Below are 16,466 nucleotides of genomic sequence, written 5' to 3'. Positions count from 1 at the left end.
AATCATGTAGTAACCAAAAAAAAGTGTTAAACAAACCTAAATATATTTTTGATTTTAGATTTTTTAAAGTAGCCACCTTTTGCCTTGATGACAGTTTTGCACACTCTTGGCATTCTCTCAACCAGCTTCACCTGGAATGCTTTTCCAACAGTCTTGAGGTTGTTTGAGTAATTGTCCTGTTGAAAAACAAATTATAGTCCCACTAAGCACTTATCAGACCAAAGGACAGATTTCCACCGGTCTAATGTCCATTACTCGTGTTTCTTGGCCCAAGCAAGTCTCTTCTTATTGGTGTCCTTTAGTAGTGGTTTCTTTGCAGTAATTATACCATGAAGGCCTGATTCACACAGTCTCCTCTGAACAGTTGATGTTGAGATGTGTCTGTTACTTGAACTCTGTGAAGCATTTATTTGTGCTGCAATTTCTTAGGCTGGTAACTCTAATGAACTTATCCTCTGCAGCAGAGGTAATTCTGGGTCTTCCTTTCCTGTGGCGGTCCTCATGAGAGCCAGTTTCATCACAGCGCTTGATGGTTTTTGCGACTGCACCTGAATAAACTTTCAAAGTTCTTGACTGACCTTCATGTCTTAAAGTAATGATGGACTGTCGTTTCTCTTTGCTTATTTGAGCTGTTCTTGCCATAATATGGACTTGGTCTTTTAACAAATTGGGCTATCTTCTGTATACCACCCCTACCTTGTCACAACACAACGGATTGGTTCAAACGTATTAAGGAAAGAAATTCCACAAATTAACTTTTAACAAGGCACACCTGTTAATTGAAATGCATTCCAGGTGACTACCCCATGAAGCTGGTTGAGAGCATGCCAAGAGTGTGAAAAGCTGTCATCAAGGCAAAGGGTGATTACTTTGAAGAATCTCAAATATAAAATATATTTTGGTTGGTTTAAGGGCTATTTGACAAAGGAGAGTGATGGAGTGCTGCATCAGATGACCTGGCCTCCACAGTCACCTGACTTCAACCCAATTGAGATGGTTTGGGATGAGTTGGACCGCAGAGTGAAGGAAAAGCAACCAACAAGTGCTCAGCATATGTGGGAACTCCTTCAAGACTGTTGGAAAAGCATTCCTCATGAAACTGGTTGAGAAAATGCCAAGTGTGCAAAGCTGTCATCAAGGCAAAGGGTGGCTATTTTTTAAGAATCTAAAATATAAAACATATTTTTGTTTGTTTAACACTTTTGTTTGGTTACCACATGATTCCATATGTGTTATTTCATAGTTTTGATGTCTTCACTATTATTCTACAATGTAGAAAATAGTAAAAACCCTGGAATGAGTAGGGGTGTCCAAACTTTTGCCTGGTACTGTATATATAATTTACGTATTTTTTTTCTTCTTCTGTGTTGTCTTATATCTTAAAGATATAGGACAGATACTTCAAAACTTTATTTCTTATGATATATTTCCTGACTGTCTTTTTTGCCATTTATGTGTTATTCATGCATTTCTATGGGCTATAGTAGTAAAGGCCAGATCATTTATTTACCTAAAGTGGTCCTAAAATTGTAAATCAAATAGCTAAATGACCATGGTATGACCATCTTAAAACAATTCCATATGTCAGCTTAGAACAGAGAGAGTGTGTTTGGGTACTGTGGGATTCTTTAATTAGTTTGGTTCATTGGACAGTTCAGAGTCTATTTTTGAAGTTGTTGAGTGTTTTTTGGCAATAAACTGTATATATATTTGCTCCAGAGTAGAGAGTATGGTTCAATAGTAGAGAGTAGAGAGTTCCAGAGTAGAGAGTTCGAGAGTAGAGAGTATAGAGTTCCAGAGTAGAGAGTATAGAGTTCCAGAGTAGAGAGTTCCAGAGTAGAGAGTTCCAGAGTAGAGAGTGGAGAGTCCCAGAGTAGAGAGTAGAGAGTTCCAGAGTAGAGAGACCCACAGTAGCAACTGTAATTGAGTACTGGCAGTGCCTGCTGTGGCAGGTGGGCATGAGGCATTTATAAGTTATATTCTTTAATGGGTACAATTTCATAAATTAAGAAGTCCAAAAATGGATGTAGCCCCTTTAACCATAACCCTTACCTAACCCTAACCGTAACCCAACTTCAATGGGGGCTGGGGACGTCCCAAGGATCCCATATTTGAAGGGCCATTTTGACTGTCAATGGTTAGAATGGTTTTTGGGGGGGCCTCCCGAGTGGCGCAGTGGTCTAAGGCACTGCATCACAGTGCCAACTGTGCCACTAGAGATCCTGGTTTGAGTCCAGGCTCTGTCACAGCCGGCCGCGACTGGCTTGGCCGGCAGGGATGTTCCTGTCCCATCGCGCACTAGCGACTCCTGTGGTGGGCCGGTCGCGGCCGGCTGCGGCAGTGCAATGCACGACATGGTCGCCAGGTGTACGGGGTTTCCTCCTGGTGCAGCTGGCTTCCGGGTTAAGCGGGCGTTGTGTCAAGAAGCAGTGCGGCTTGGCTGGGTTGTGTTTCGGTAGCGATGGGACAAGATTGCAACTACAGTCYTGGCCAAAAGTTTTGAGAATGACACAAATATTAATTTCCACAAAGTTTGCTGCTTCAGTGTCATTAGATATTTTTGTTACTATGGAATACGGAAGTATAATTACAAGCATTTCATAAGTGTCAAAGGCTTMTATTGACAATTACATGAAGTTGATGCGAAGAGTCAATATTTGCAGTGTTGACCCTTCTTTTTGAAGACCTCTGCAATCCGCCCTGGCATGCTGTCAATTAACTTCTGGGGCCACATCCTAACCGATGACAGCCCATTCTTGCATAATCAATGCTTGGAGTTTGTCCGAATTTGTGGGTTTTTGTTTGTCCATCCGCCTCTTGAGGATTGACCACAAGTTCTCAATGGAATTAAGGTCTGGGGAGTCTGGCCATGGAACAAAAAATTGATGTTTTGTTCCCCGAGCCACTTAGAGTTCACTTTTGCCTTATGGCAAGGTGCTCCATAATGCTGGAAAAGGCATTGTTCGTCACCAAACTGTTCCTGGATGGTTGGGAGAAGTTGCTCTCGGAGGATGTGTTGGTACCATTCTTTATTCATGGCTGTGTTCTTAGGCAAAATTGTGAGTAAGCCCACTCCCTTGGGTGAGAAGCAACCCCACATATGAATGGTCTCAGGATGCTTTACTGTTGGCATGACACAGGACTGATGGTAGCGCTCACCTTGTCTTCTCCGGACAAGTTTTTTTCCAAACAATCGGAATGTGGTTTCATCAGAGAAAATTACTTTACCCCAGTCCTCAGCAGTCCAATCCCTGTACCTTTTGCAGAATATCAGTCTGTCCCTGATGTTTTTCCTGGAGAGAAGTGGCTTCTTTGCTGTCCTTCTTGACACCAGGCCATCCTCCAAAAGTCCTCGCCTCACTGTGCGTGCAGATGCAATCACACCTGCCTGCTGCTATTCCTGAGCAAGCTCTGTACTGTGGTGCCCCGATCCAGCAGCTGAATCAACTTTAGGAGACGGTCCTGACGCTTGCTGGACTTTCTTTCTTTTTTTCTGAAGCCTTCTTCACAACAATTGAACCGCTCTCTTTGAAGTTCTTGATGATCCGATAAATGGTTGATTTAGGTGCAATCTTACTGGCAGCAATATCCTTGCCTGTGAAGCACTTTTTGTGCAAAGCAATGACCTGTGTTAACGAGAGAATCACTGACATGATGTCAGCTGGTCCTTATGTGGCAGGGTTGAAATGCAGTGGAAATGTTTTCTGGGGATCAGTTCATTTGCATGGCAAAGAGGGACTTTGCAATTAATTGCAATTCAGCCGACCACTTTTCATAACATTCTGGAATATATGCAAATTGCCATCATACAAACTGAGGCAGCGGACTTTGTGAAAATTAATATTTGTGTCATTCTCAAAACTTTTGGCCATGACTGTACCAATTGGATACCAGGAAATTGAGGAGAAAAATGGGTAAAAAAAACATATAAATAAAATAAAATGTATATTATAAAATAAAATAAAATGGTTATTGTGTTCCTACCGAGTTRTTAGCACTTGTCGTGACATGGGAGAATCTCAATTGCATACTCTTTGGGTCCTCTCGCCTCGTTCTCAAAACCCATTTGAGGAGAAGGTTTGAGAACTAGGCGAGAAGAGAGAGAGGACGCGAGGAATATACCATTGAGATCCTCCCCATGTCGTTCCTCCGAGGTTGATAAGTTGTTCCCTCCGATCACTCCGGATCCGACATGATATGAACGCAGCATCAACTGCCACACACAGTAGGCTATTCCAAAACAGGAAGTCATATTATTTACCTGAATACCTTACTGCACCTGCATGCTCAAACCAATGTCGTCTTTGAGGACCTATTAATTAATGGGCAGGTAGCCTACCTTTTTGGCTTTGAAGAAGACAAGGATGAAGCGCTTCAGTTCATCAAAAATGTTATCTTTCCTGACGACAGGTAAAGTGACAGTAGAGCTTAAATATCTCAGCGCTAGGGGGAAGAAATAAATTATTTCAGCTGCGAGGGTGACATGTGTCAGACCTTAGCGGCACTATTTGATATGTTACATAGATGGACTTTTTAAAAATATGTGAAGAGTACTGTACAGAAAATGTGCTTATGGTTATGTTCAATGCATGCTTCTTTTGATCTTTCCTTATTCAGTGCATGAAGTATAATTTTCTTTTAAAAATCCATTGTGACCATGTTTGAGGGCAATATTTACTCATTGTTATCATAATTTGATGAATTGTTGATCAAGTAAAAAAAGGTTAATGGTTTTTATTTGACTCAGTCAGTCCAATTGTTTTGTGGGTGGCATTTTTCAGCTAAACCCTGTAATTTACAGTAGGCCTATGTGGGAAGTCCCAGTTCTCTTTGCATGGGTTGGATTAGTTTTGTGTACATTAGGCTAGTATACTTTTTGTGAAAATGGTTTGAGTGTAGCCTACCACACCATAATCTACCCTAAATTATAACTCTGTGTGTTACTTTTTTCAGACAGAACCCCCCATCCTGAGAACCTCCACATCTCCTCACTACCTCCCAGTATTCCTACAGACCAGGAGCCAACGCATGGAGAAGGTAAGGGAGCCATAGAATTAGAACAGTATGAAGTGTATTCTATGGTAGGAGCAGCAGAGAAGAAACCGCTTCATTTCTGTTACATTGACTGGTTGTGTCAATGGCAGTCCAAAAGAAGTCGGGTTGCACAGAGGTCGGTTTGTCATGCACACACATCTCAGAAACCGTACAGTGTAAGTAGGCTACATGTTACAGAAAATAAACTTACTTTGCTTGCTTACAGTCCAGTTTTTGAGATATACAGTACCAGTCAAAAGTTTGGACACACCTACTCATTCAAGGATTTTTCTTTATTTTTACTATTTTCTACATTGTAGAATAATAGTGAAGATATCAAAACTATGAAATAACACATGGAATCATGTCGTAACCAAAAAAGTGTCAAACAAATCAAAATATATTTTAAATTTGAGATTCTTCAAAGTAGCCACCCTTTGCCTTGATGACAGCTTTGCACATTTTTGGCATTCTCTCAACCAGCATCATGAGGTCTGGAATACATTTCAATGAACAGGTCTGCCTTGTTAAATGTTAATTTGTGGAATTTCTTTCCTTCTCAATGCTTTTGAGCCAATCAGTTGTGTTGTGACAAGGTAGGGGGGTATACAGAAGATAGCCCTATTTGGTAAAAGACCAAGTCCATATTATGGCAAGACCAGCTCAAATAAGCAAAGAGAAACGACAGTCCATCATTACTTTAAGACATGAAGGTCTGTAAAATTTCAAGAACTTTGAAAGTTTCTTCAAGTGCAGTTGCAAAAACCATTAAGCGCTGTGATGAAACTGGCTCTCATGAGGACCACCACATGAAAGGAAGATCCAGAGTTACCTCTGCTGCAGAGGATAAGTTCATTAGAGTTAATTGCACCTCAGATTGCAGCCCAAATAAATGCTTCACAGAGTTCAAGTAACAGACACATGAGTCAGGCCTTCATGGTTGAATTGCTGCAAAGAGACCACTACTAAAGGACACCAATAAGAAGAGACTTGCTTGGGCCAAGAAGGAGGAGGTGTGGGGGTGCTTTGCTGGTGACACTGTCTGTGATTTATTTTGAATTCAAGGCACACTTAACCAGTATGGCTACCACAGCATTCTGCAGCGATACGCATCCCATCTGGTTTGCGCTTAGTGGGACTACCATTTGTTTTTCAACAGGACAATGACACAAAACACACCTCCAGGCTGTGTAAGGGCTATTTGACCAAGGAGAGTGATGGAGTGCTGCATCAGATGACCTGGCCTTCACAGTCCCCCAACCTCAACATAATTGAGATGGTTTGGGATAAGTTTGACTGCGGAGTGAAGGAAAAGCAGCCAAAAAGTTTTCAGCATATGTGGGAACAACTTCAAGACTGTTGGAAAAGCATTCCTCATGAAGCTGGTTGAGAGAATGCCAAGAGTGTGCAAAGCTGTCATCAAGGCAAAGGGTGGCTACTTTTGAAGAATCTAAAATATATTTTGGTTTGTTTAACACTTTTTTTTTGGTTACTACATGATTCCATATGTGTTATTTCATAGTTTTGATGTCTTCACTATTATTCTACAATGTAAAAAATAAAGAAAAACCCATGAATGAGTAGGTGTGTCCAAACTTTTGACTGGTACTGTATATCACACAGCAAGCAAACTTTTGAGTTGTGTCCTTTGGACTGCCACTGAAACAGCCAGTCAAAGTTGAGTGTTGTTATAAAAGTACTTTCCTGCTGGCTCAAATAACTTTCAGATCGGCTTGTGCTTGTCAATGTTGTACAGTGTTTGTTCTTGCAATCAAATCTATATGACGGGATTATATTTATTGCAAACAGCATGGTTGGATTTCAGCCATGATACAGTTTACTATAGGCGCCACTGAGTTCATACTTGCCTACTCAGCTGTACTGGCAGGAAGGAACCAAATGTAATACTTCCTTGATGACATTACTGCGCTGTAAAAGTTGTGCAGTTGTAAAATAAAATTGTGCGCGTTCTGTGACCTGATGCAATAGCCTGAACTGGTTTGACTGAGTTGTTCAGCTATGTTAATGAGTGTATCTCACCGTGTCTCTTATTTCAGAAGAAATGGCACAGGGGGAAGCAGTTGAGACCACACAGACACAGCGAGGAGCCCCCTCTGTCTTTCAAGAGGGCCAGAATGGGGGAACTGATGTATCTAGTACCTATTTTCACCATAAGGTCCCCATTCCAGATGATGACAGTCAGGTATGATAAAGGTCTCAGACTGTCTCTCTTAGAATCTCAATCATACTATGATTTGCTGGTCTGTTCACAGTGAATAGACTTGGCTTACTTGACGTTGATGTATTACTTTTAGCTCATAGTGGAGCAAAGGGCCTGAAAAGTGCATCAGAATATATACTTTACATTTTGAAAATGTTGTTTTGGAGCAATAAATGTTTAAAGCCTTATTCCTCCCTCCTGGTTTAGATGTGGTTCAGTTTCCGTAAGCTATGGGCCTTCACAGGACCAGGGTTCCTGATGAGCATCGCCTACCTAGACCCAGGAAATATAGAGTCAGACCTGCAGTCAGGTGCTAAAGCAGGATTCAAGGTACATGAAGGTTCAACGTTCTATTCAAACCCAAAAGGCTAGTTTCCCAGACCAGATTAAGCATATTCCTGGACTAAAAAGCAAGCTCAATGGAAAATCCCTCTTCAAAAAGTGCAATTTACACTAGGCAAATTTAAATCTAATTAATTTAATAAAGCCTTTTAAAATTGTATTTAACCTTTTATTTAACGAGGCAAGTCAGTTAAGAACAAATTCTTATTTACAATGACGGCCTATCAAAAGGCCTACTGTGGGGACCGGGGCCTGGGATAAAAATAAATATAGGAGAAAACACATCACAACAAGAGAGACAACACTACATAAAGAGAGACCTAAGACAACTACATATCAAGGCAGCAACACATGACTACACAGAGAGAGAGAGCTAGCACTGGAGTAATATGATCACATTTGGGGGGGGGGTTTAGGTCAAGATTATAGCTGACGTATTTGACTAGCTGTTCTGCATCATTTTTGGACAGAGGAGTAGACTTCATCTGGGTCAGGGAAATTTGCCTTTAAAGAACAAATTCTGAAAAATGTTGCATTATGATTAGAAACGTTTGTATCATAGATGGATTAGAAACGTTTGTATCATAGATGGATGACATCTCTGTTCTCCTCCCATGTATCCAGTTGTTGTGGGTTCTTCTGGGAGCCACCGTCATTGGTCTGCTGTTGCAGAGGCTGGCAGCCAGACTGGGTGTGGTCACTGGGATGCACCTGGCAGAAGTCTGCAACCGCCAGTACCCCACCGTGAGTCTCCCTTTTTGTCGCTCACACTCTCTGAGAAACCCGACCAATATTGAATGAACTAAATCAAATTCTTCCACAGCCTTTAATACAGTTGCTCATCATAAATTACTTTTTTGTACTAGTCTACAACTGTTGCTTTGTATTGGACGTCAAATGATTCAGAATGTTGTTCAATTCATGTATTTCTCTTCTGCCTAGGTGCCACGCATTATCCTGTGGTTGATGGTGGAGCTGGCCATCATAGGTTCAGACATGCAGGAGGTCATAGGTTGTGCCATTGCATTCAACCTCCTCTCCTCTGGCAGGTAGACGACAGTACTGGACTGTAGGCTATTACAGAATAGGGAGTATAGTGCTATTGGTACCCTAAATGATTTGTTACGTCCTGTGTCTACAGGATACCTTTGTGGGGGGGTGTTCTCATCACCATCATCGACACATTTGTGTTCCTCTTCCTGGACAAGTATGGTCTGAGGAAACTTGAGGCCTTTTTTGGGGTCCTTATTACAATCATGGCCATCACCTTTGGATATGAGGTACACAAGGCTTGACTGTCCTTTCAATTCTTTTGTGGAGGAATAGGGATCGTGGATGTACCCTGTACGCTGCCTGCCTTGTAGCAGTGAAACCTGTACTCCCTGAGTGGACTAGCATTGTCCCTCTCAGTATGTGATGGTCTAATGTAGATGAAGGTTGTGGTGACCTCTGACCTCTTTTCCTCCCAGTATGTGACGGTGCGTCCGGACCAGGGGGAGCTGCTCCAGGGGATGTTTATGCCGTACTGTGAAGGCTGTGGTCCTGTGCAGCTGGAGCAGGCTGTGGGCATCGTAGGGGCTGTCATAATGCCCCACAACATCTACCTGCACTCTGCCCTCGTCAAGGTAGCCATGGAAGACCACAGTGGCTCTATTTTAGAATCATATTCAATATTTTTCCGCTCAATCACAATTACACTATCACTGTTGTATAGTCTTGCAATGTTTTATACTGTAATAATGATTTAGTGGAGATATTGACAATCAAGAAACTGTTGTAGTGTGTCCATTGATGACCGTAGAATGGTAGTGATTGTGGAATTCCTTTCTGTCTATAAGTTTGATTCTGTTGGACAATGCTCAGTCTCGACAGATTGATCGTTCCAGTAAGAAGGAGCTCAAGGAGGCCAACAAATACTTCTTCATTGAGTCGACCATTGCACTCTTCCTCTCTTTCCTCATCAACGTATTTGTGGTGGCTGTCTTCGCTGAGGCTGTCTATGGACGCACAAACATTGAAGTGGTGCGTATGTAGCTACTCTGTATGGAACTAAGGAACTAATCATTGGATTGTACAATACATGAACAATGAGTTGCTGCTAAGCCACTGTGTTGTTCTTGTTGTTCTTAACAACATGTCTTATTGCTCTTCATTTCAGCATGACATCTGTAATGCAACTGGTAGTCTTCACCTAGATCTGTTCCCCATGAACAATGAGACACTGCAGGTGGACATCTACAAAGGCGTAAGGCTGCACTTTCATCCTCAGGCTGAATGCCACCATTTTGTTTTTTCCCCTGTTATTCTAGCTTGGTCCCAGATCTGTTGTGCTGGGTGACAGTATTTGGCAAAACAATGATCATAGGAAATTATACTGGACAAAAATATAAACGCAGCTTGTAAAGTGTTTTATCAGCTGAAATAAAAGATCCTAGAAATGTTCCATATGCACAAAAAGCTTATTTCTCTCACATTTTGTGCACAAATTTGTTTACATCCCTGGTAGTGAGCATTTCTCCTTTGCCAAGATAATCCATCCACCTGACCGGTGTGGCATATCATGAAACTGATTAAAGAGCATGATCATTACACAGGTGCACCTTGTGCTGGGGACAATAAAAGGCCACTCTAAAATGTGCAGTTTTGTCACACAACACCACAGATGTATCAAGTTTTGAGGGAGTTTGCAATTGGCATGCTGACTGCAGGAATGTCCAACGTCGTTTTAGAGAATTTGGCAGTATGTCCAACCGGTTTCACAACCGCAGACCAAGTGTAACTACGCCAGCCCAGGACCTCCACATCCGGCTTCTTCACCTGCGGAATTGTTTGAGGAGGTGGGGTGCTGCTGAGGAGTATTTATGTCTGTAATAAAGCCCTTTTGTGGGGAAAACTCATTCTGATTGGTTAGGCCTGGCTCCCCAGTGGGTGGACCTGACTCCCAAGTGGGTGGGCCTATGCCCAGTCATGTGAAATCCTTATATTAGGGTCTAATACATTTATTTGAATTGAATGATTTCCTTATATTAACTGTAACTCTGTAAAATCTTTGAAGTTGTTGCATGTTGCGTTTATATTTTTGTTCAGTATACCTAGTCTTGCATTACCATACTCCCAGGTCTTGTTTATGACTCTGCCGTTGGGCTATGTGTTTTCCTGACACAACACCGAATGTTACCTCTATCATTACAGGGAGTGGTTCTGGGCTGTATTTTCGGCCCTGCAGCACTATATATCTGGGCTGTGGGAATCCTGGCAGCAGGTCAGAGTTCAACCATGACCGGGACCTACTCAGGACAGTTTGTCATGGAGGTGTGTGCAAGAACTCATTCATTCATTCAAGGTCAATTGAATTGAGAGATGAGATCGACTTTGAGTCAACCCCTGGATCAATTAGATTTTTTTTGATCTGCTAATTGCTTTAGCTGTCTCTCTGACTAAAGGATATCAGTCAGATCGGCTGTGGTGTGTTTGTGATTGTAAAAAGTTAAAACAACAGTGGCTCAGCTCTGTCATCACAAACACATCACAGACATCATATAAAACCCTACATTAGCTCAATGAAAGTCACAGATCTTGAACCCATTCCGTCCCTACAGGGATTTTTGAACCTGCGCTGGTCCCGTTTCTCCCGGGTGTTGCTGACCCGTTCTATCGCCATCACGCCCACCCTGCTGGTGGCCATCTTCCAGGACGTCACCCACCTGACGGGCATGAACGACTTCTTGAACGTGCTGCAGAGCATGCAGGTTATTTATTTGTTTCACCTTTATTTAACCGGGTGAGTCAGGTCAGAGGACAGTGCATGCAAATCCGCTAACCTTAACACATGTTTAATGTCCACATCCCGGTTCAACCCTAACACACAACCCTAACCATAACCCTAACCCTAGCTTTACATTGACATCCCGGTTCAACCCTAAACCTATCCTCAACCACAACCCTAGCTTCATGTCCACATCCTGGTTCAACCGTAAACCTAGCCTCAACCACAATCCTAACCCTAAATCTAACCTAACTTCATGTCCACACCCCAGGTCGACCCTAACCCTAACCACAGGCATGCTATTGCATTTCAACAGAGTAGTTGGTTGATAGTTGAAGCATCTATTGGGGATTGTCAACTTCAAGTGGGACCCCTTCTCATGGCTGCTTTCTTTCTCTCCCACTCACAGCTGCCGTTTGCTTTGATTCCCATCCTCACTTTCACCAGTTTATCCTCCCTCATGAGTGAATTTGCCAATGGATTGTAAGTATACCACAATTATAGTGAGAACTATAACATTTGAGCTACATTACATTTTACGTAACATACGATAATATGAGAAGATGACAAGTTTATTTTTTATGCAACTGACTTCTGTTACTGTTGCCATTCTCCTTTCAGATTTTGGAAGATTGGGGGAGGAGTTGTGATCTTGTTGGTGTGTTGTATCAACATGTACTTTGTAGTCATCTATGTGACCTCTCTGAACAGTGTGTGGCTGTACGTGTTGGCTGCTTTTCTCTGCATAGCATATTTGGGATTTGTGGGTTACCTGGTAAGTATTATTATTTTTAAATTAATGCTGTTTTCTTTATAGTTTTTTGTGTGGTCATGTTTCCATGTCTTTGCGAAGCATACCAAACCAAAAGTGTTATTTAGAGGACCACTTTTATCTTCAACCACTGAGTTAGTTATTAAAGGTCCAATGCAGCTGTTTTTATCTCAACATCAAATCATTTCTGGGTGCCAAGTAAGTACCTTACCGTGATTGTTTTCAATTGAAATTGTCAAAACTAAGCAAAAATAGCTTCTTAGCAGAGAGCAATTTCTCGAGCAAGAATTTTGCTATGACTGTCTGGGAGTGGTCTGAGTGGGGAGGGGGAAATGGAAAACTAGCTGTTATTGGGAGAGAGGTTTGGATTTCTCTTTCTTATTGATCTATTAACTAATTTACCGCCTCGTGATATCACCAGGCAGGCCAAAACTCCAACCAACTACAACAGGCTGAAATTTCAGGCAGTCTTTTCATACAGCTCTTACACTTAAAGGGAATTATCATAATTTTCATAGTATTATTCCAACCTTATAGTGTGAAAATATATATAAAACATAGGCAAATCAGATTTTTGACTCCACTGGGCCTTTAAACTTTTAACAAACTTTGTGAGGACAGTTGTATGTGTAGGAATGCAGTCCTGGCAGTAGAATGATTATACGTTGTACTGGCTCTCTCACACCACTCTCCCCATCTCTCCCTCTAGACGTGGTTATGTCTGATAGCGCTAGGTGTGTCCTGTCTGGATTTCACCTGCAGGGCCAGGGACGACACCACGGTTCTGATAGAGCAGCAGCCAGAGTTTGACTCCTGAGCATGGTTCCTTCCTGCATGTGTGTTTGTGTGTGAGGCTATGGGAGGAGCCTTGGGATATTTGAAGGTGCTACTGTACAGATTGTAAAATTTGTTTACAATTTTGAAATGACTAATGTTCTGTAATGATATTTGCCTTTATGACAATTGTTATTTAAGGAATATGCATTAAGTAAATAACATTTATTATGGTACATTTCATTAATTATTTCACTTTTGTATGTATTGAATTTTAAGATAATTGCCATATTAATGATCATATTAGAACTTTGATTTGTGAGGAATTTAGAAAAGGATTGTGAAATGGTACTGTACACTGTAAATGTCAATATTATCTATTTACTCAGTGAATTAATTACATCCTGAAATTGTTAAAAAATGCAAATAAATGCTCCCATTTTTTATGTTGTGGTCAATGAGATCTAGCATGGAAAAATGGTTTCATAATGTATGTGTCTAGCATTCCTCAACTCCGCCACAGGGAGACACTGTGGATTCAAACTGAGGGTAATGTTTGAAAAGTACCAGTACTGTAGTCTACAACAACAAACATGGAATGCCATGAACTTTAACATATTGTGAAAATGTATCACTATAGTGTTTTTATCTGTAGATCCACCATGATGAGTTTATTTAACCTCATGTCTTCGTTCTTGCTTCCATATGCAATTGCTACCTTTCTGTATGCATCAAAGTTCCCATTCACAGCTAATGTTGTTGATTTTTGGAATTCTTATGCTGGTATGAACAATTGTGTCATTACATTTCCTGTAGCAATCACTGGTATAAGAGTTAAGATATTCCAGACTGGAAGGTCTGTGACCTTTTAAGAAAGAGGGCCAGAGCAGACAGACAGGTTCTCTTTGCATTGTGGCGGCGGGAACTTTTTCCTGTCATGGCGCCAGCAGCCTTCTGTAAGGAGGGAGAGTCTTCCCACCTCCCCTCTGTGTTTTTGTTTTTCTCAATGAGCCGATCTCTCCCTGTGTAGGGCTCTCTCACAGCCTGTCCAGCAGGCCCCTTTCCTGGAAACATAGCCCAGCAGAGGCCACTAAGGGGCAGAGGAGGGAGGCCAGGGCGGCTTCTTCCAGGAAATCACATGATCCTGGACCTAAAGTCCCAGTCCTACATAAAACCTAAGACGTGACCAATCTCCATGGTATCTGGATGCTTTTGACAATGTTGCACATTTCTCTAAGTAAGTATTGAGGCACACATGGGACATGTATGCTATATGTCCTGAGTGATTGGAGATATGTAATATGGTTAATTGCATTTTTGTAGGAATAGAAACTACAACCACAGTGTTTAAAAAATGTTTTTATTCTGAACAATGTATTCTCATATCAATATTGTGTTATATAATTTAATTATTTTTTAACAGAATTTATTAAGATGAAGTTCGATGGTGAATAGATAATTATCTGCTAATTTTTGTTGTTTTGTACAAAGATTGATGTTTGATGTCATGTGAAGGATGGACAGGTAGACGCTATATTTGCACCAGGATGCTTTGACCCCGCTCTCGCAGTTGACTAAGATTGGAACAAAATGAAATATTTGAAAATGACTTTGTCATTTATTAAGTCTAATTAAACATTTTAAAACACTTTGCTTGAAACGTATTTATATTTATAACATAATTATAGCAAACAATTTTCCTCAATTATCGTTCAGTGATTATTGCGAATATCTTTACTGTTATGAACCATCATGTAGGCTGTGTGTACATTAGTTGCAGTGCAATTGCAACACCATCATTTAATTTGTAATCTACTTCATTTGAGTTAATACTACTAATAAAAACTTTACATAATTTAAAGCAATGTTGCAGGATGATTTATGACCCATTCCTTAATCCTACACTTCTGTTCTTTTGCTTTTTGTTTGTGAATTTTAGTTTTTGTTGTGCACTTGTGTGCCACTTTGAAAGTCATAATCAATACAGGGCCTCAGCACCAGCTGCCCTACTCCTCTCTCTTTCTGTCTTTATATTTCTCTCTTTCTCAGTCCCTCTCTCTTGAGTCTCTTTCTTTCCCGTCTCGCTCTCGCTGTCTGTCTCTCTTAGCTTGGAGGAATGCAAAAACAACATAACCAGGAGTTTTAAAGTTTAATTTGTGTAATCGGGCATCAAGTTCAACTTCGAACCTCATGACATTTTCCAGGTCATCCAGTTTATACAAATGTTACATTAATTCACATTGCAACTGTGTTGCTGTCTAAAAACTTGTCTGAACGCAGGAATGTAAACAGCTGTGCCATTCTTGTTTACGACTTGGACTTGGTTTTGTGGTTCGGGTTCTGATCCGGATTCACGATTCTGGCAGTAGAGCCACAGATTTATTTCTTTGCTTTACTGTTGTTTCTTTTTGACTAACCTAACATATTTTGTCTTTTGCTTCCTGTCGTCACTTTTGCCTCCTTAGCTCAGTGCTCCTGTTAGGACACACAGGTTTGCTTCCAAAACATTCCACAACCACAAGAGATGCAGAATTCCCTGATTTATTTCCCTCTGTGTGCATGTCCATAAACATTGAATCTTGTGTGATCTTCTTTCCATTCATTCACAGGCACAGTATACACCTACCTCACATCCCATAGAGACATTCACAGCTCAATGCGCTCAGCACTTACTGCACTAAAGGAGAATGTAATGAAATTCACTCACTGATGCTGTCGAAGATGTTATTGTATAGTATATTGCCATTATTAGATGCTTTCATCCAAAACAGTCATCCATGTATATATTTTACGTATGCGTGGTCCCGGGAATCAAACCCAAATCCTGGTGTTGCAAGCACCATACTCTACCAGCTGATCTACAGAGGACCACACTGAGCTACAACACACACCTGTGGATGCTCAGCATCTCATAGTGTAAAAATCAACTAAATGCATCAAGAAACACATTCATCAATTTCAGTGGGTTGTGTAGTGCTGGTGTAATGTATTTTTTTTGTCAACAATCAAAAATAGAAACAACAGTGAAACTCACGAAGTATGTGATGGGTGCAGCACTGCAATTCACAATAAAAAATGATTGGCTACCTCTTCAATGATCTGCATATTAGGAAGTGTTGTCAGGTTGTAGTGCTGGCAAATTACAATAAATCAACAAAACAGATTATCATAGTTATGATGCACATAAATATATTTAGCAAAAAAAGGAAACAATCATATACTGTGCATAAACTTGAATGATTCTTATGACCAGTTAGAAGTAATGTTTTTTTGTTGTCATTACTGCAATTACTTAAGTACTGTGTATTTCAATGAATTAAAGATTGATAATATCAATGACAATATCAAATAAAACAATTTTATTATTATTATTGTTGTTATTATTCATATTATAATTATATGTTGATCTTTTTTGCCTAATTGAATAATGCAATTGATTTCAATCATGTTCATAATCACTCGACTTGTAACAAAACCAGCGCTGGAATTTTTAAGGTGTGGAGCGTGCAGAATAGCGAAGAATGCCTTTGCAACTCCCACTTTTCAAAGATCCAATC

General features: G+C 40.7%; 1 protein-coding gene across 2 annotated transcripts; it reads left to right on the top strand.

Annotated features, from left to right (window-relative positions):
- The first annotated feature begins 4,200 nt into the window (after nucleotides 1-4,200).
- LOC111977071 (natural resistance-associated macrophage protein 2) lies at nucleotides 4,201-13,402 on the top strand. 2 transcript variants are annotated; one of them, XM_024006354.1, is made up of 15 exons: nucleotides 4,201-4,410; nucleotides 4,954-5,037; nucleotides 7,095-7,237; nucleotides 7,463-7,585; nucleotides 8,222-8,341; nucleotides 8,540-8,646; nucleotides 8,739-8,877; nucleotides 9,067-9,222; nucleotides 9,461-9,619; nucleotides 9,756-9,842; nucleotides 10,790-10,909; nucleotides 11,197-11,346; nucleotides 11,773-11,846; nucleotides 11,985-12,138; nucleotides 12,845-13,402. In XM_024006354.1, exons 1-15 carry the CDS (start codon nucleotides 4,365-4,367, stop codon nucleotides 12,950-12,952), a joined length of 1,770 nt encoding a protein of 589 aa, XP_023862122.1. In that variant the 5' UTR covers nucleotides 4,201-4,364; the 3' UTR covers nucleotides 12,953-13,402. The 2 variants fall into 2 exon arrangements, with proteins under 2 accessions (XP_023862122.1, XP_023862121.1); XM_024006353.1 differs by having other exon boundaries at nucleotides 4,202-4,410; nucleotides 7,092-7,237.
- The last annotated feature ends 3,064 nt before the right edge of the window (nucleotides 13,403-16,466 follow it).

The sequence above is a fragment of the Salvelinus sp. IW2-2015 genome, linkage group LG17, assembly GCF_002910315.2.
Source record: "Salvelinus sp. IW2-2015 linkage group LG17, ASM291031v2, whole genome shotgun sequence".
NCBI lineage: Eukaryota > Metazoa > Chordata > Actinopteri > Salmoniformes > Salmonidae > Salvelinus > Salvelinus sp. IW2-2015.
The sequence above is the reverse complement of the archived record's forward strand: the minus strand, read 5'-3'. Positions and strand labels throughout refer to the sequence as shown.